Genomic DNA, 20,329 nt, shown 5'->3' with positions numbered 1-20,329 from the left:
TGATGATGTCACGGACATGATGATGTCACCGTCGTGCTGACGTCGCGACCGCGATGACGTCACGGATGCGGTGACATCACGGCAGCAATGACGTCACGGCCACGATGACGTCATTGTCATGATGACGTCACAATCGTGGTGACGTCACGGCTACGGTAATGTCACCGTCGTGATGATGTCACCGCTGCGATGACGTCGCGGCCACAATGACGTCACGGCCACAATGACGTCACGGCCGCAATGACGTCACGGTCGTGATGATGTCACGACCACGATGACGTCACGGCTACGGTGACGTCACAGCCGCGATGACATCATGAGCGCGATGTTGTCACGGCCCCGGTGAGGTCATGGCCGTGATGATGTCACCCAGTGAGCACAGCCGCCATTGGTTCTTCCGGGGTCACGTGACCGTGGAGGGCCGGCCCGTGGCCCGGTCCCTGCTGAGCTCCCTCATGGACACCCAGAGCTGCTCCCACCCCAACAACGTCATCAAGTTCTGTGACAACAGCAGGTGGGGACCCCTGGGGACACCGGGGACATCGGGGACACCGGGGACACTGGGGACATTGGGGACAGCTGGGGACATTGGGGACAGCTGGGACAGCTGGGACAGCTGGGGACATTGGGGACATTGGGGACACTGGGGACATTGGGGACACCGGGGACACCGGGACACCGGGGACACTGGGGACACTGGGGACATTGGGGACACTGGGGACATTGGGGACATCGGGGACAGCTGGGACAGCTGAGGACATTGGGGACACTGGGGACATCGGGGACATCGGGGACATTGGGGACACCGGGGACAGCTGGGACATTGGGGACACTGGGGACGGGACACCGGGGACACCGGGGACATTGGGGACATTGGGGACACCAGGGACACCGAGGACACCGGGGACAGCTGGGACATTGGGGACATTGGGGACATCGGGGACACCGGGGGCACAGGGGATACCTGAGGACACTGGGGGCACCAGGGACATCGGGGACAGCAGGGACAGCTGAGGACATTGGGGACACTGGGGACAGCTGGGACACCTGGGGACATTGGGGACACCTGGGACACTGGGGACATTGGGGACATTGGGGACAGCTGGGACACTGGGGACACTGGGGACATTGGGGACATTGGGGACAGTGGGGACACCAGGGACAGCTGGGACAGCTGGAGACATTGGGGACACCGGGGACATTGGGGACACTGGGGACAGCAGGGACAGCTGGGACAGCTGGGGACATTGGGGACACTGGGGACATCCGGGACAGCTGGGACAGCTGGGACAGCTAGGGAAACTGGGAACATTGGGGACACCGGGGACGCTGGGGACGTTGGGGACATTGGGGACGTTGGGGACTTTGGCGACGTTGGGGACATTGGGGACACTGGGGACGTTGGGGACGTTGGGGACATTGGGGATGTTGGGGACATTGGGACACTGGGGACGTTGGGGACGTTGGCGACATTGGGGATGTTGGGGACATTGGGGACGTTGGCGACATTGGGGATGTTGGGGACATTGGGGACGTTGGGGACATTGGGGACGTTTGGGACGTTGGGGACGTTGGGGACATTGGGGACGTTGGGGATGTTGGGGACGTTGGGGACGTTGGGGACATTGAGGACGTTGAGGATGTTGGGGACATTGAGGACATCGGGGACGTTGAGGACGTTGGGGACGTTGGGGACATCGGGGACATCGGGGACATCGGGGACGTTGGGGACAGCTGGACTCTCCCTCCCCAGCACCATCCAGGGGCTCCCGGGCCGGGGTTTTGGGGGAATTCTGGGGGGAATTCTGGGGTTTTTGGGGTTTTTGGGGTGATTTTTGGGGTGGATTTTTGGATTTTGGGGTGGATTTGGGGGTGAATTTTTGCATTTTGAGGTTTTTGGGGTGGATTTGGGGTTTTTTTGGGGTTTTTTGGGGATTTTGGGATGAATTTTTGAATTTTGGGCTGAATTTTTGCATTTTGGGGTGAATTTTTGGATTTTGGGGTGGATTTTGGGGTGAAAGTTGGGGTGGATTATTGGATTTTGGGGTGAATTTTTGGATTTTGGGGTGAATTTTTGGATTTTGGGGTGGATTTTGGATATTTTGGATTTGGGGTGAGTTTTGGGGTGGATGTTGGGCTGGATTTTGGGGAGAATTTTGGGGTTTTTTGGGTGAATTTTGGGTGAATTTTTGCATTTTGAGGTTTTTGGGGTGGATTTTGGGTTTTTTGGTTTTTTTTTTAGGATTTTGGGATGAATTTTTGGATTTTTGGGTGGATTTTTGCATTTTGAGGTTTTTGGTCTGGATTTTGGGGTGAATTTTGGATGAATTTTTGGATTTTTGGGTGGATTTTTGCATTTTGAGGTTTTTGGTCTGGATTTTGGGGTGAATTTTGGGGTGAATTTTTGGATTTTGGGGTGGATTTTTGCATTTTGAGGTTTTTGGTCTGGATTTTGGGGTGAATTCTGGGGTTTTTGGGGTGAATTTTAGGGTGAGTTTTTGGATTTTGGGGTGGATTTTGGGGTGGATTTTGGGGTTTTTAGGTTTTTTTTGGGATTTTCAGATGAATTTTTGAATTTTTGGGGTGGATTTTTGGATTTTGGGGTGGATTTTGGGGTGGATTTTTGGATTTTGGGGTGGATTTTGGGGTGGATTTTGGGGTGGATTTTTGGATTTTGAGGTTTTTGGGGTGAATTTTAGGGTGAGTTTTTGGATTTTGGGGTGGATTTTGGGGTTTTTAGGTTTTTTTTGGGATTTTCAGATGAATTTTTGAATTTTTGGGGTGGATTTTTGGATTTTGGGGTGGATTTTGGGGTGGAGTTTGGGCTGGATTTTGGGGTGGATTTTTGGATATTGGGGTGGATTTGGGGTGGATTTTGGGGTTTTTAGGTTTTTTTGGGGATTTTCAGATGAATTTTTGAATTTTTGGGGTGGATTTTTGGATTTTGGGGTGGATTTTTGGATTTTGGGTGAATTTTGGGGTGGATTTTTGGATTTTGGGCTGAATTTTCGGGATTTCGGGGTGAATTTTGGGGTGGATTTTTGGATTTTGGGCTGAATTTTGGGATTTTGGGGTGAATTTTGGGGTGGATTTTTGGATTTTGGGCTGAATTTTCAGGATTTCGGGGTGAATTTTGGGGTGGATTTTGGATTTTGGGCTGAATTTTCGGGATTTCGGTGCCGCTGACCGCTCGGTCGCCCAGCGCCATCCGGGGGCTCCCGGTGGCCGCGCTGTGGCCGCAGGACCCGGCCGGACCCAGCCCCTACGAGAAGAGGACGAGCGTCCGGCACGTGACCTTCACCGCCGAGACCCACAACTTCCCCACCGGTCAGTGGTCACTCGGGGTCACTCAGGGGTCACTCGGGGTCACTCAGGGGTCAGGGGTCACTCAGGGGTCAGTGGTCACTCAGGGTCACTCAGGGGTCACTCGGGGTCACTCAGGTCAGTCAGGTCAGTCAGGGGTCCCTCAGGGGTCAGTGGTCACTCAGGTGGTCAGTGGTCACTCAGGGTCACTCAGGGGACACTCAGGGGTCAGTGGTCACTCAGGAGTCACTCAGGGGTCACTCGGGGTCACTCAGGCCAATCAGGTCAGTCAGGGGTCACTCAGCGGTCAGTGGTCACTCAGGTGGTCAGTGGTCACTCAGGGGTCACTCAGGGGTCAGTGGTCACTCAGGGTCACTCAGGGGTCAGGGGTCACTCAGTGGTCACTCAAGGGTCACTCAGGGGTCAGTGGTCACTCAGTGGTCACTCAGGGGTCACTCAGGGGTCAGTGGTCACTCAGTGGTCACTCAGTGGTCACTCAGTGGTCACTCAGGGGTCACTCAGGGGTCAGTGGTCACTCAGGGTCACTCAGGGGTCACTCAGGGGTCACTCAGGGGTCAGTGGTCACTCAGGGTCACTCAGGGGTCACTCAGGGGTCACTCAGGGGTCAGTGGTCACTCAGGGTCACTCAGGGGTCACTCAGGGGTCCGTGGTCACTCAGGGTCACTCAAGGGTCACTCATGTGGTCAGTGGTCACTCAGGGTCGCTCAGGGGTCACTCAGGCGGTCAGTGGTCACTCATTGGCCACTCAAGGGTCACTCATGTGGTCAGTGGTCACTCAGGGGTCAGTGGTCATTCGGGGTCACTCAGTGGTCACTCAGGGGTCACTCAGGGGTCACTCAGACCCACAACTTCCCCACTGGTCAGTGGTTACTCAGGGGTCACTCAGGGGTCACTCAGGGGTCAGTGGTCACTCGGGGTCACTCAGGGGTCACTCAGGGGTCAGTGGTCACTCAGGGTCACTCAGGGGTCACTCAGGGGTCAGTGGTCACTCGGGGTCACTCAGGGGTCAGGGGTCACTCAGGGGTCACTCAGGGGTCAGTGGTCACTCAGGGTCACTCAGTGGTCACTCGGGTCACTCAGACCCACAACTTCCCCACTGGTCAGTGGTCACTCGGGGTCACTCAGAGGTCACTCAGGGGTCAGGGGTCACTCGGGGTCACTCAGGGGTCAGGGGTCACTCAGGGGTCACTCAGGGGTCATTCAGGTGGTCAGGGGTCACGCAGTGGTCACTCAGGGGTCACTCAGACCCACAATTTCCCCACTGGTCAGTGGTCACTCGGGGTCACTCAGTGGTCACTCGGGGTCACTCAGGGTCACTCAGGGGTCAGGGGTCACTCAGGGGTCAGTGGTCACTCAGGGTCACTCAGGGGTCACTCGGGGTCACTCAGGGGTCAGGGGTCACTCAGGGGTCACTCAGGGGTCACTCAGAGGTCAGTGGTCACTCAGGGGTCACTCAGAGGTCAGTGGTCACTCAGGGTCACTCAGGGGTCACTCAGGTGGTCAGTGGTCACTCAGTGGTCACTCTGGGGTCACTCAGACCCACAATTTCCCACCAGTCAGTGGTCACTTGGGGTCACTCAGGGGTCACTCAGGGTCACTCAGGGGTCAGTGGTCACTCGGGGTCACTCAGTGGTCGCTCAGGGGTCACTCAGGGGTCACTCAGGTGGTCAGGGGTCACTCAGGGTCACTCAAGGTCAGTGGGAGGGGTCAGTGCCCAGCTGGGAGTGTCCATGTGGGCGTGTCCATGTGGGTGTGTCCAGAGGGGGTGGGCGTGGCCAGTGGAATGGGTGTGGCCACACAGGGTGGGTGTGGCCATGGAGGTGGGTACAGCCAGGTTAAACGGGCATGGCAATACGGGGTGGGCGTGGCCGGCGAACTGGGCGTGTCCACATGAGGTGGGCGAGTCCAGGGAGGTGGGCGTGGCCAGGTAGGGTATGCATGCTCAGGGAGGTGGGCGTGGCTATGGTGATGGGCGTGTCCAGGTGGGTGGGCGTGGTCATGGCCATGGGCGTGGTCATGTGGGACATGCAAGACCAGGGTAGTGGGCGTGGCCATGCAGGATGGGCGTGGCCGGCTAGAGTGGGTGTGGCAGTTTGGTGCGGGCGTGGTCAGGACAATGGGCGTGTCCAGGCGTGGTGTGCATAGCTATGGAGGTGGGCGTGGCCAAGCAGTGTGGGCGTGGTCATGCAGGATGGGCCAATGAGCTGGGTGTGGCCGTGCGGGGTGGGCGTGGCCTATAAGGCAGGATTGACAGGAGAGTCCACAGCAGTGGGCGTGGCCAGGCAGACGGGCGGGTCCATGGCGATGGGCGTGGCCACACTGATGGGGGTGCTATAGCGGTGGGCGTGGCCAGGCGATGGGTGTGTCCATGTTCGTGGGCGTGGCTGGGCCAATGGGCGTGTCTATAGTGATGGGTGTTGCCCGGCCAGTGGGCGTGGCCAAGCAGGTGGGCACGTCCATGGAGGTGGGCGTGGCCAGCTTGGTGGGCGTGTCTAAGGCGGTGGGCGTGGCCAGGGCGATGGGCATGTCTATGGTGTTGGGCGTGTCTATAAAGGTGGGCGTGTCTACGGCAGTGGGCGTGGCCAGGGCGATGGGCATGTCTATGGCGGTGGGCGTGTCTATGGCGGTGGGCGTGTCTATAGAGGTGGGCGTGTCTATGGCGGTGGGCGTGGCCTGGCAGGTGGGCGTGTCTGACCCCGCCCACCGCAGCCGTGGCCCCGTTCAGCGGCGCCACCACCGGCACCGGGGGCCGGATCCGGGACGTGCAGTGCACGGGCAGAGGGGCCCACGTCATCGCGGGCACGGCCGGCTACTGCTTCGGCAACCTGCTCATCCCCGGTGAGATTTCCTGAAATCCCAAAAATTCCCCAAAAAAACCCCCAAAATTCGGATCGGCACCCCCAAAAACACCAAAATCCCACCCAGAATCGCCTAAATTGCCCCAAATCCCCTCAAAATACCGGCACTGCTTCGGCAACCTGCTCATCCCCGGTGAGAATTCCCGAAATCCCAAAAATTCCCCAAAATTTGGGATCGGCATCCCCAAAACCCCAAAATCCCACCCTGAAACTCCAAAAACCCCAAAAAATCAGCCCAGAAAACACCAGAAACCCAGCCAGAATCCCCAAAAACCACCAAAAAACCCCCAAATTTTGGGATCAGCACCCCAAAAACCCCAAAATCCCACCCTGAAGCCCCAAAACCCCCACTGAGAACGCCCAAAAAAACCCCAAAATCCCACCCTGAAACCCCAAAATCCCAGCCTAAAACCCCTAAAAACCCGAAAAATCAGCCCAGAAAAGCCCAAAACCCAGCCAGAATCCCCCAAAACCCCCAAAAAACCCCAAAATTTGGGATCAGCACCCCTAAAACCCCAAAATCCCACCCTGAAACCCCAAAATCCCACCCTGAAATCCCAAAAAACTTAAAAAATCAGCCCAGAAAACCCCAAAAACCCAGCCTGGATCCCCAAAACCCCGGCACTGCTCCGGGAACCTGCTCATCCCTGGTGAGAATGAGCTGAAATATCCAAAATCCCAAAAATTCCCCCAAAATTCCCTGAAAAACCCCAAAATCCGGGATCAGCACCCCCAAAAACCCCAAAATCCGCGCTAAGAAAGCCCACAAAACCCCAAAAATCCACCCCAAAACACGAAAATTCCGCACAGAAACCACTAAAAATGCCCCAAATCCCCTCAAAAACCCCGGCAGTGCTTTGGCAACCTGCTCATCCCTGTGAGAATGAGCTGAAATATCCCAAAATCCCAAAAATTCCCAAAATTTGGGATCAGCACCCCCCAAAATCCCCACTAAGAAGGCCCAAAAAACCCCAAAAATCCACCCCAAAACCCCAAAATCCCACCCTGAAACCCCAAAATCCCAGCCTAAAACCCCTAAAAACCCGAAAAATCAGCCCAGAAAAGCCCCAAAACCCAGCCAGAATCCTCAAAACCCCCAAAAAACCCAAAATTTGCGATCAGCACCCCAAAAATCCCAAAATCCCACCCTGAAACCCCAAAAACCCCAAAAAATCAGCCCAGAAAACCCCAAAAACCCAGCCTGGAACCCCACTCATCCCTGTGAGAATGAGCTGAACTATCCCCAAATCCCAAAAATTCCACAAAAATTCCCTGAAAAACCCCAAAATTCGGGATCAGCACCTCCAAAAAACCCCAAAATCCCTGCTAAGAAAGCCCAAAAAACCACAAAAATCCACCCCAAAACCCCAAAATCCTACCCAGAAACCCCTAAAAATGCCCCAAATCCCTTCAAAAACCCCGGCAGTGCTTTGGCAACCTGCTCATCCCTGGTGAGAGGCACAAAAATACCCCAAAATTCCAAAAATTCCCCAAAATTCGGGATCAGCACCTCCAAAAAACCCCAAAATCCCTGCTAAGAAAGCCCAAAAAACCCCAAAATCCACCCCAAAACCCCAAAACCCCACCCTGAAACCCCAAAATCCCAGCCTAAAACCCCAAAAAATTCGAAAAATCAGCCCAGAAAACCCCAAAAACCCAGCCAGAATCCCCCAAAACCCCAAAAAAACCCCAAAATTTGGGATCAGCACCCCAAAAATCCCAAAATCCCACCCTGAAACCCCAAAATCCCACCCTGAACCCCAAAAAACCCAAAAAATCAGCCCAGAAAACCCCAAAAACCCAGCCCGGAACCCCAAAACCCCGGCACTGCTCCGGGGAACCTGCTCATCCCCGGTGAGAATGAGCTGAAATATCCCAAAATCCCAAAAATTCCCCAAAAATTCCCTGAAAAATCCCAAAGTCCGGGATCAGCACCCCTAAAACCCCAAAATCCCTGCTAAGAAAGCCCAAAAAACCCCAAAAATCCACCCCAAAACCCCAAAATTCCACCCAGAAACCCCTAAAAATGCCCCAAATCCCCTCAAAAACCCTGGCAGTGCTTTGGCAACCTGCTCATCCCTGGTGAGAGGAACAAAAACACCCCAAAATTCCAAAAATTCCCGAAAATTTGGGATCAGCACCCCCAAAAATGCCAAAAACCCCACTGAGAACGCCCAAAAAACCCCAAAATTCCACCCTGAAACCCCAAAAATCCACAAAATCCAAAAAAAATCTCCCAAAAATTCCCCAAAATCCTCCAAAAATTCCCCAAATCCCAAAACAAAAAAAAACAAATTTGGGATTTCTGCCAAAAAAGCCCCCTAAATCCCCCCAAAAAATCCCCCAAAATCCCCAAAAATCTCCAGGAATCTCAAAAAAAATTCCCCCAAAAATCCCAAAAAATCCCACAAAAATCCCCAAAAAATTTCTGAAAAACCCCAAAAATCCTCCAAAAATCCCCAAATTTGGGTTTATTTCCCCCATTTTTTGGTGTTTTTTCCTCATTTTTTCCGTTTTTTCCCCTTTTATTTTTGATTTTTCCCCATTTTTTGGTTTTTTCCCCCCATATTTGCTCGTTCCAGGCTTCGAGCAGCCCTGGGAGGATCCGCTGGCCCCAAAAATCCCCAAAAAATCCCAAAAAAATCCCCAAAAAATCCCAAAAATCCCCCAAAAATCCCCCAAAAATCGGAAAAAAACCCTCAAAAAATCCTCCAAAAATCCCCAAAAAATCCCCAAAAAATCCTCCAAAAATCCCCAAAAATCCCAAAAAATCCCAAAAAATCAAAAAAAATCCCCCAAAAAATCCCCAAAATCCCTAAAATCTCCCAAAAATTCCCCAAAAATCCCAAAAAAATCCCCAAAAATCCCCAAAGATCCCCAAAAATCCCACAGAATTCTACAAAAATCCCCAAAAATCCCCAAAAATCCACATTTTTTTCCTTTTTTCCCCCTTTTTTGGGTTTTTTTTATCATTTTTTTTTTTTTTTCCCTTTTTTTTTTCTGTTTTTTCCCATTTTTTGGTTTTTTCCCCCTTTTTTTCTCGTTCCAGGCTTCGAGCAGCCCTGGGAGGATCCGCTGGCCCCAAAAATCCCCAAAAAATCCCCAAAAAACCCCAAAAAAACCCAAAAATCCCACAGAATTCTACAAAAATCCTCAAAAATCCCCCAAAATCCCATAAAAATCCCCCAAAAATCCTCAAGAATCCCCCCAAAAAATCCCCAAAAGTCCCAAAAAATCCCCCAAAAATCCCAAAAAAATCTCCAAAAATCCCCCAAAAATCCTCAAAAATTCCCAAAAATTCCCAAAAATCCCCAAAAATCCCCCCAAAAATCCCCCATAAATCCCAAAAACCCCCAAAAAATCCCCAAAAAATCCTCCAAAAATCCCAACAATCCTCAAAAGTCCCCAAAAAATCCTCCAAAAATCCCCAAAAATTCCCCAAAATCCCCCCAAAATTCCCCATTTTTTCCTGTTTTTCCCCATTTTTTCCTGTTTTTTCCCCATTTTTTTTCTGTTTTTTTTCCCATTTTTTGATTTTTCCCCCATTTTTTGCCCGTTCCAGGCTTCGAGCAGCCCTGGGAGGATCTGCTGGCCCCAAAAATCCCCAAAAAATCCCCAAAAACCCCCAAAAATTCCCAAAAATCCCCAAAAAATTCCCAAAAATCCCCCCAAAATTCCACATTTTTTTCCTTTTTTCCCCGATTTTTTTCTGTTCATTTCCCCTTTTTTTTCCCATTCTTTTCCTTTTTTCCCCATTTTTTGGGTATTTTTTTTCCCATTTTTTGGTTTTTTTCCCCCATTTCTGCTCGTTCCAGGCTTCGAGCAGCCCTGGGAGGATCCGCTGGCCCCAAAAATCCCAAAAAAATCCCCCAAAAATCCCAAAAATACCCAAAGATCCCCAAAAATCCCACAGAATTCTACAAAAATCCTCAAAAATCCCCAAAAATACAAAAAAAAAAATCCCCCAAAAATCCCCAAATATCCCCAAAAATCCCCCAAAAATCCCAAAAGTCCCAAATATCCCCAAAAAAATCCCCAAAAAATCCCAAAAAAACCCAAAAATCCCCCCAAAATTCCACTTTTTTTTTCCTTTTTTTCCCCATTTTTTTTTGTTTTTGGTTTTTTTTTTTCCCATTTTTTGTTTTTTTTTCCCATTTTTTTTCTGTTTTTTTCCCATTTTTGATTTTTCCCCAATTTTTGCTCGTTCCAGGCTTCGAGCAGCCCTGGGAGGATCCGCTGGCCCCAAAAATCCCCAAAAATCCCCAAAAAATCCCCCCAAAATCCCCCATAAATCCCAAAAACCCCAAAAATCCCCAAAAATCCCTCAAAAAATCCTCCAAAAATCCCAAAAAATCCCCAAAAAATCCCCAAAAAATCCCCAAAAATCCTCAAAAATCCCCAAAAAATCCCAAAAAAATCCCCAAAAATCCCCAAAGATCCCCAAAAATCCCACAGAATTCTACAAAAATCCCCAAAAATCCCCCCAAAATTCCACATTTTTTCCTTTTTTCCCCCTTTTTTTGGTTTTTTTTATCATTTTTGGTTTTTTTCCCCATTTTTTTCTGTTTTTTTCCCATTTTTTTTTGGTTTTTTTCCCCCATTTTTTCTCGTTCCAGGCTTCGAGCAGCCCTGGGAGGATCCGCTGGCCCCAAAAATCCCCAAAAAAACCAAAAAACCCCAAAAATCCCACAGAATTCTACAAAAATCCCCAAAAATCCCCAAAAAAAACCCAAAAAATCCCCAAAATCCCAAAATTCCCCCAAAAATCCCCAAAAATTCCCAAAAAATCCCCCAAAACCCCCCCAAAAATCCCCCGAAAATCCCAAAAATCCCCCCAAAATTCCACATTTTTTCCCTTTTTTTTTACCTTTTTTTTGGTTTTTTTTTTGTTTTTTTTTTTTTTTCACATTTTTTTGTTTTTTTCCCCTTTTTTTTGGTTTTTTTTTCCCATTTTTTGGTTTTTTCCCCCATTTTTGCTCGTTCCAGGCTTCGAGCAGCCCTGGGAGGATCCGCTGGCCCCAAAAATCCCCAAAAATCCCCCCAAAATTCCACTTTTTTTTTCCTTTTTTTCCCATTTTTTTTCCTTTTTTCCCCATTTTTTTGGTTTTTTCCCCATTTTTATTGTTTTTTTTTTCCCATTTTTTGTTTTTTTCCCCCATTTTTGCTCGTTCCAGGCTTCGAGCAGCCCTGGGAGGATCCGCTGGCCCCGTACCCCACGGCGTTTGCCCGGCCCCTCGAGGTGGCCGTCGGCGCCAGCGACGGCGCCAGCGACTACGGCAACAAATTCGGGGAGCCCCTGGTGGCAGGTGGGGAAACGGGGGCAAACCGGGGACACCTGGGGACAAATTCGGGACATTTGGGGACAAATTCGGGAGATTTGGGAACTATTTTGGGACATCTGGGGACAAATTTGGGACATTTGGGGACATCTGGGGACAAATTCGGGACATTTGGGGACATCTGGGGACAAATTTGGGACATTTGGGGACAATTTTGGGGACATTTGGGGACATTTGGGGACAAATTTGGGAGATTTGGGGACATTTGGGGACATTCTGGGACATTTGGGGACAATTTTGGGGACAAATTTGGGACATTTGGGGACATCTGGGGACAAATTTGGGACATTTGGGGACATTTTGGGGACATTTGGGGACATTTGGGGACAAATTTGGGACATTTGGGGACATCTGGGGACAAATTCAGGACATTTGGGGACAATTTTGGGACATCTGGGGACAAATTTGGGGTCAAATTCGGGAGATTTGGGGACATTTTGGGGACATTCGGGGACATTTTGGGGACATTCAGGGACATTTGCGGACAATTTCGGGACATCTGGGGACAAATTTGGGACATTTGGGGACATTTGGGACATTTGGGGACATTTGGGGACAAATTTGGGACATTTGGGGACAATTTTGGGACATTGGGGGACAATTTCAGGAGATTTGGGGACAATTTGGGGACAATTTGGGGACATTTGGGGACAATTTTGGGACATTTGGGGACATTTGGGGACAAATTTGGGACATTTGGGGACATTTGGGGACAATTTTGGGACTTTTTGGGGACAAATTCGGGAGATTTGGGGACATTTTGGGGACTTTTGGGGACAAGTTTGGGACAATGGGGAGATTTGGGGACAATTTTGGGCCATCTGGGGACAATTTTGGGGATAAATTTGGGACAAATTTGGGACATTTGGGGACATTTCTGGGAGAATTTTGGGAGGTTTGGGGACAATTTTGGGACATTTGGAGACAATTTTGTGACAAATTTTGGACACTTTGGGGACAATTTTGGGGACAAATTCGGGAGATTTGGGGACATTTGGGGACATTTGGGGACGTTTTGGGACAATTTTGGGACAATTTTGGGACAAATTTGGGCCATCTGGGGACATTTGGGGATAAATTTGGGACAAATTTGGGAGATTTTGGGACATTTCTGGGACATTTGGGGACAATTCTGGGAGAATTTTGGGAGGTTTGGGGACAATTTTGGGACATTTGGGGACAGTTTTGGGACATTTGGGGACAAATTCTGGAGATTCGGGGACATTTTGGGGACATTTTGGGGAAATTTTGGGGACAAGTTTGGGACATTTGAGGACAAGTTTGGGACATTTGGGGACAATACAATTTTGGGACATTTGGAGACAATTTTGGGACATTTGGGGAGATTTGGGGATAAATGTGGGACAAATTTGGGGGGTTTGGGGACAATTTGGGGACATTTGGGGTCATTTGGGGACAAATTTGGGACATTTTGGGACAATTTTGGGGACAAATTTGGGAGATTTGGGGACATTTGAGGACAATTTTGGGACATTTTGGGGACATTTTTGGGGTGTTCTGGGGAGGTTTTGGGGACATTTGGGGACAATTCTGGGAGGTTTGGGGACAATTTTGGGATTTTTTAAGACGTGGGGACATGTGGGGACATTTTGGGGACAGTTTTGGACGATTTGGGGACAAATTTGGGAGAAATCTGGGGACATTTTGGGAGGATCTGGGGACATTTGGGGACAATTTCGGGAGGTTTGGGGACAATTTGGGGACAATTTTGGGGACATTTGTGGCATTTTGGGACCTTTTGGGGACAATTTGGGGACACTTTGGGGACACTTTGAGGACGTTTGGGGACAATTTTTGGAATTTTGGGGACATTTGGGGACTTCTGGGGACGATTTGGGGACATTTTGGGGACATTTGGGCTGAATTTGGGGGATTTTGGGGTGATTTTGGGGCTGATTTTGGGGCAATTTTGGGGCTGATTCTGGGGTGATTTTGGGGCGAATTTGGGGGATTTTGGGGCGTATTTGGGGATTTTGGGTTTCTCTGATTTGAGTTATTTGGGGGGATTTTGGGAGATTTTGGGCTGATTTTGGCGTGATTTTGGGGTGATTTTGGGAGGATTTTGGGGGATTTTGGGGCAAATTTGGGGGATTTTGTGTTTCTGTGATTTGGGTTATTTGAGGGGATTTAGGGCTGATTTTGGGGCTGATTTTGGGGCTGATTTTGGGGGAGATTTTAGGGCAAATTTGGGGGATTTTGGGTTTCTCAGATTTGGGTATTTCTGGGTGATTTTGCCTGGGATTTTGGGGTGAGTTTGGGTTACTTTGGGCTGATTTTGGGACGATTTTCAGGAATTTTGGGTTTCTCCAATTTGGGTAATTTTGGGGCAGATTTTGGAGGATTTTGGGGCTGATTTTGGGGTGTTTTGGGGTGCGTTTGGGGAATTTTGGGTTTCTGTGATTTGGGTGTTTCTGGGTGATTTTGGGGCTGATTTTGGGGTGATTTTGGGGGATTTGGGGGGATTTTGGGGTAAATTTGGGGGATTTTGGGTTTCTGTGATTTGGGTTATTTGAGGGGATTTAGGGCTGATTTTGGGGCTGATTTTGGGCTGATTTTGGCTGATTCTGGGGCTGATTTTGGGCTGATTTTGGGCTGATTCTGGGCTGATTTTGGGCTGATTTTGGGCTGATTTTGGGCTGCTTTTGGGGGATTTTGGGTTTCTCCAATTTGGGTAATTTTGGGGCAGATTTTGGAGGATTTTGGGGCTGATTTTGGGGTGTTTTGGGGTGCGTTTGGGGAATTTTGGGTTTCTGTGATTTGGGTATTTCTGGGTGATTTTGGGGCTGATTTTGGGGTGATTTTGGGGGATTTTGGCTTTTTCCATATATGGGTATTTCTGGGTGATTTTGGCCGGGATTTTTGGGTGATTTTGGGTAAATCAGAGCGGATTTTGGGGTTGCCAGGCTTCGCCCGCTCCTTCGGGCAGGTGCTGCCTGGGGGGCAGCGCCGGGAGTGGATCAAGCCCGTGATGTTCAGCGGCGGAATCGGAGCCCTGGAGGACGAGCACGTCCGCAAAGAGAGCCCGGAGCCAGGTGAGTGCCCAGGAACGACCCGAAAAACGGCCTCAAATTGAGCCCAAAAATGGCAAAAAAAGCGTCCTGGAGATGCCTCCAAAATAACCGAAAATGGACCCAAAAATACTCCGAAAATCGCCGAAAAAATGAGCCAAAAGTGACACAAAAATGTCCAAAAAATACCCAAAAATGTCAAAAAAATACCCCCAAAATAAGCGGAAGCGTAAACCGAAATTGCCCCAAAAATACCCCAAAATGACCGAAAAATGTCCGAAAAGTGCCCCAAAAATACCCCAAATTCTCCAGAAATCCCCAAAATTTCCCCCAAAATCCCCCAAATTCTACCCCAAATCCCCCAAAATCCCCAAATTCCACCCCAAGTCCTCCCCAAAATCCTCCAAAATTTCACCAAAAATGCCCCAAGTTTAACCCCAAAATCCACCCAAATCCCCACAATTCCCCCCAAAATCCAATATTTCCCCCAAAATCCAAAATTTCCCCCCAAATCCCCTAAATCCTGCCCCAAAATCCCCCAAATTTCCCCAAAGTCTCTCAAAAATCCACCAAATTTCCCCCAGAAATCCCCCCCAAATCCCCCAAATCCTCTTTAAAATTCCGCAAATTTCCCCAAAATCCCCCAAATTTCTCCCAAAACCCCCTAAATTTCCCCCAAATTTCCCCAAATCCTCTCAAAAATCCCCCATATTTCCCCAAAATCGCCCCAAAATCCCCTAAATTTTCCGGAAAATCCCTGAAATCCCCCCAAAATTGCCCAAATTCCACCCAAAATTCCCCCCAAATCCCAATTTTTCCCCAAAAATATCCCCAAATCCCCCAAGAATCCCCACAATTCCCTCCCAAAATCCCCTAAATTTTCCCCAAAATCTCCCAAATTTCCCCCCAAATCCCCCAAATTCCACCCAAAATCTCCCAAATTTCCCCCAAAATCCCCCAAATTCCCCCCAAATCTCCCAAATTTCCCCAAAATCCCGAATTTCGTCTCCAGGGATGCTGGTGGTGAAGCTGGGGGGTCCCGTGTACAGGATCGGCGTGGGGGGAGGGGCCGCCTCCTCCATCCAGGTCTGGATTTGGGGAAATTTTGGGATTTTGGGTGGAATTTGGGGGATTTTGGGAGGAATTTCGGGGATTTTGGGTGGAATTTCAGGGATTTTGGGGGAATTTGGGTGATTTTAGAGGATTTATGGGGAGATTTGGGGGATTTTGGGTGGAATTTGGGGGATTTGGGGGAAATTTGGGGGATTTTGGGTGGAAATTGGGGGATTTTTAGGGGATTTATGGGGGAATTTTGGGGGACTTTTGATGGAATTTGGGGGATTTTGGGCGGAATTTGGGGGATTTTGGGTGGATTTTGGGGGACTTTTAGAGGATTTATGCGGGGATTTGGGGGCATTTTGGGGGAAATTTGGGGGATTTGGAGAAATTTTTGGGTTTTGGGGGGAAATTTGAGGGATTTTGGGTGGAATTTGGGGGATTTTTATAGGGTTTTTTGGAGAATTTTGGGGGACTTCGGGTGGAATTTGGGGAATTTTGGGGGGAAATTTTGGGGATTTTGGGAGGAATTTGGGGGATTTTGGGGAGGATTTGGGGGATTTTTGGTTGAAATTGGGGTTTTGGGGGGAAATTTGGGGGATTTTAGGGGAAATTTGGGGGATTTTAGAGGATTTATGGGGAGATTTGGGGGGATTTTGGGTGGAATTCGGGGGATTTTGGGTGGAATTTGGAGGATTTTGGGGGAAATTTTGGGGTTTTTGGGGAAATTTGGGGGATTTTGGGTGGAATTTGGGGGATTTTGGGGGGGGAATTTGTGGGGATTTTGGGGTGGAATTTGGGTGGAATCCGGGGGGAATTTGGGGGGATTTTGGGGAGGAATTTGGGTGGAATTTGGGGGGATTTTGGGGAGGAATTTGGGTGGAATTTGGGGGGAATTTGGGGGGATTTTGGGGTGGAATTTGGGTGGAATCTGGGGGTAATTTGGGAGGAATTTGGGGGGATTTTGGGTGGCATTTGGGGGAAATCTGGGGGGTTTTGGGGGGGATTTTTGGCGATTTCGGGTGGAATTCGGAGGATTCGGGGTGGAATCTCGGGTTTCTTGGATCCCCTTGGGATCTGGTGGATCTGGGGTGCCACCCCTCCGTGTCCCCCGCGTGTCCCCAGGTGCAGGGGGACAACGAGGCCGAGCGGGATTTGGGGGCCGTGCAGCGCGGGGACCCCGAGATGGAGCAGAAGCTGAACCGCGTCCTGCGGGGCTGCGTGGAGAGCGGCGCCCGGAACCCCGTGAGCTCCATCCACGACCAGGGGGCCGGGGGGGGAACGGTGAGACAGAGCACATTTGGGGACATTTGGGGACATCGGGGACACTGGGGACATTTGGGGACATTGGGGACATTTGGGGGATCGGGGACATTGGGGACGTTGGGGACATCAGGAACCCCCTGAGCTCCATCCACGACCAGGGTGCCAGGGGGAACGGTGAGAGAGGGGACATTTGGGGACATTTGGGGACATCGGGGACATTGGGGACATTTGGGGACATTTGGGGACATTGGGGGACATTTGGGGGATTGGGGACATTGGGGGCGTTGGGGACATCAGGAACCCCCTGAGCTCCATCTACGACCAGGGTGCCAGGAGGAACGGTGAGATGGGGGACACTGGGGACACTGGGGACATCTGGGACATTGGAGACATTTGGGGACCATTTGAGGACATTTGGGGACAGTGGGGACATTGGGGACATCGGGGACATTGGTTACATTGGGGTTACATTGGGGACGTTGGGGACATCGGGGACATCAGGAACTCCCTGAGCTCCATCCACGACCAGGGTGCCAGGGGGAATGGTGAGATGGGGGACACTGGGGACATTTGGGGACACTGGGGACATTTGGGGACATTGGGGACACTGCGGGGATTGGGGACACTGGGGACTTTGGGACATTGGGGGGATTGGGGATATTGGGGGGACACAAAGGGACAAGTATGAAGTGCCAGGTTGTCCCCTCTGCTGTCCCCAATGTCTCCTTTGCTGTCCCCAATGTCCCCACTGCTGTCCCCGATGTCCCTGCTGATGTCCCCGCTGCTGTCCCCGATGTCCCCAGGCAATGTCCTGAAGGAGATCTCAGAGCCGGCCGGGGCCGTCATCTACGCCAGCCGCTTCCAGGTCAGTGTCCCCGACGTCCCCAATGTCCCCGATGCCCCGAATGTCCCCAGTGTCCCCGATGTCCCCAATGTCCCCGACGCCCCGAACGTCCCCAGGGTCCCCAACGTCCCCAATGTCCCCAACGTCCCCAACATCCCCAACATCCCCAATGTCCCCAACGTCCCCAATGTCCCCAACGCCCCCAACGTCCCCAGTGTCCCCGACGTCCCCAATGTCCCCAACGTCCCCAACATCCCCAATGTCCCCAACGTCCCCAATGTCCCCAACATCCCCAACATCCCCAACATCCCCAACATCCCCAACGTCCCCAATGACCCCAATGCCCCCAACGTCCCCAGTGTCCCCGATGTCCCCAATGTCCCCAGTGTCCCCAATCCCCCAAATGTCCCCCAACGTCCACAACATCCCCAACATTCCCAACGTCCCCAATGTCCCCAATGTCCCCAACATCCCCAATGTCCCCAATGTCCCCAGTGTCCCCAATCCCCCAAATGTCCCCAACGTCCCCAACGTCCCCAATGTCCCCAAACGTCCCAACATCCCCAATGTCCCCAATGTCCCCAGTGTCCCCAATCCCCCAAACGTCCCCAACGTCCCCAATGTCTCCAACGTCCCCAATGTCCCCAGTGTCCCCAACGTCCCCAATATACCCAATGTCCCCAATGTCCCCTACGTCCCCAACATCCCCAGTGTCCCCTACGTCCCCAACATCCCCAATGTCCCCAACGTCCCCAACGTCCCCAATGTCCCCAATGTCCCCAACGTTCCCAATGTCCCCAATGTCCCCAATATACCCAATGTCCCCAACGTCCCCGACGTCCCCAATGTCCCCAATGTCCCCAACATTCCCAATGTCCCCAATGTCCCCAATGTCCCCGATGTCCCCAATGTCCCTGATGTCCCCAGTGTCTCCTCTGTGTCCCTTTGGTGTCCCCTCAGTGTCCCTTGTCCCCAAATCACCCCGGTCCCTTCCATCCCCTGATATCCACAATGGCCTTGGTGGCCCCAGTGACACCTTGGTGGCCTCAATGACACTTTGGTGGCCTCGGTGGTAGCTGAGTGACCCCACCCTGAGCATCCTGGAGCTGTGGAGGGCTCTGAGTGTCCCTTGTCCCCAGTGTCCCCAGTGTCCCCAAATCCCCAAACCCTTTAACCCCTTCAATCACATGCTGCCCCCAATGGCCTTGGTGGCACCTTGGTGGCCCTGGTGACACTTTGGTGGCCTCGGTGGCAGCTGGGGGACCCCACGCTGAGCATCCTGGAGATCTGGGGGTCCAAGTACCAGGAGTGTCCCCAATGTCCCCAGTGTCCCCAAATCCCCAAACCCTTTAACCCTTTCAATCCCGTGATGTCCCCAATGGCCTTGGTGGCACCATGGTGGCCTTGGTGTCACCTTGGTGGCACTGGTGACACTTTGGTGGCCTCAGTGGCAGCTGGGGGACCCCACCCTGAGCATCCTGGAGCTGTGGAGGGCTCTGAGTGTCCCTTGTCCCCAACGTCCCCAGTGTCCCCAAATGTCCAAACCCTTTAACCCCTTCAATCCCATGCTGCCCCCAATGGCCTTGGTGGCCTTGGTGGCAACTTGGTGGCCCTGGTGACACCTTGGTGGCCTCGGTGGCAGCTGGGGGACCCCACGCTGAGCATCCTGGAGATCTGGGGGGCCGAGTACCAGGAGTCCAACGCGCTGCTGGTGCGGCCAGAGGCACTGGCGCTGCTGCGGCGCCTGGCGGAGCGTGAGCGGTGTCCCCTGAGCGTGGTGGGGACAATCACCGGGGACGGGCGGGTGAGCACAGGGGACACTGGGGACGCTGGGGGCGTTGGTGACAGTGGGGACATTGGGGGCATTGGGGACAGTGGGGACAGCGGTGACATTGGGGGCATTGGAGACATTGGGGACAATGGGGACATCGAGGGAGTTTGGGACATTGGGGACATCGGGGACATTGGAGACGTTCAGGGATTGGGGACACTGGGGACATTGGGGGTTTGGGACATTGGGGACATTGGGGGATTGGGGACATTGGGGGATTGGGGACATTGGGGACATAGGGGACATTGGGGGCGTTGGGGAAATTGGGGGATTGGGGACACTGGGGAAATTGGGGACATTGGGGATGTTGGGACAATGGGGGACAGTGGGGACAATGGGGGACAGTGGGGACATTGGGGGATTGGGGACATTGGGGACACTGGGGACACTGGGGACATTGGGGACGTTGGGGGATTGGGGGATTGGGCACACTGGGGACATTGGGGATGTTGGGGACATTGGGGACATTGGAGACATTGGGGACAGTGGGGGCATTGGGGACAATGGGGACATCGAGGGAGTTTGGGACATCGGGGACATTGGGGACATTCAGGGATTGGGGACATTGGGGACATTGGGGCGTTGGGGACATTTGGGGATTGGGGACATTGGGGACATTGGGGACATTGGGGGATTGGGGACATAGGGGACATTGGGGCATTGGGGACATTGGGGACATTGGGGACATTGGGGGATTTGGGACATTGGGGATGTTGGGGGCGTTGGGGACATTGGGTACATTGGGGACATTGGGGACACTGGGGACATTGGGGACGTTGGGG

The 20,329-nt window shown here is 51.7% G+C and overlaps 1 protein-coding gene and 1 long non-coding RNA gene across 2 annotated transcripts in view; one reads left to right on the top strand and one right to left on the bottom strand.

Moving 5' to 3' along the window:
* Positions 1-350: 350 nt before the first annotated feature.
* PFAS (phosphoribosylformylglycinamidine synthase) overlaps positions 351-20,329 on the top strand; it is a 53,338-nt gene continuing 33,359 nt past the window's right edge. Inside the window, exons 1-9 of the mRNA XM_068178964.1 lie at positions 351-514; positions 3,203-3,327; positions 6,034-6,162; positions 11,357-11,488; positions 14,446-14,574; positions 15,563-15,636; positions 16,732-16,886; positions 17,674-17,737; positions 19,359-19,520. Coding sequence (XP_068035065.1) covers positions 351-514; positions 3,203-3,327; positions 6,034-6,162; positions 11,357-11,488; positions 14,446-14,574; positions 15,563-15,636; positions 16,732-16,886; positions 17,674-17,737; positions 19,359-19,520 — 1,134 coding nt within the window. The remainder of the gene's footprint in view (positions 515-3,202; positions 3,328-6,033; positions 6,163-11,356; positions 11,489-14,445; positions 14,575-15,562; positions 15,637-16,731; positions 16,887-17,673; positions 17,738-19,358; positions 19,521-20,329) is intronic.
* LOC137467474 (uncharacterized) lies at positions 3,632-4,508 on the bottom strand. The gene is made up of 3 exons (XR_010995517.1): positions 4,446-4,508; positions 4,246-4,351; positions 3,632-3,977 (listed from the first exon to the last, which is right to left on the bottom strand). It is a non-coding gene; the product is annotated as an uncharacterized lncRNA (long non-coding RNA).

The sequence above is a fragment of the Anomalospiza imberbis genome, unplaced genomic scaffold, assembly GCF_031753505.1.
Source record: "Anomalospiza imberbis isolate Cuckoo-Finch-1a 21T00152 unplaced genomic scaffold, ASM3175350v1 scaffold_65, whole genome shotgun sequence".
NCBI classification, from domain to species: Eukaryota; Metazoa; Chordata; class Aves; order Passeriformes; family Viduidae; genus Anomalospiza; species Anomalospiza imberbis.
Note: the sequence above shows the minus strand (reverse complement) of the source record. Positions and strands in the feature narration are given on the sequence as shown.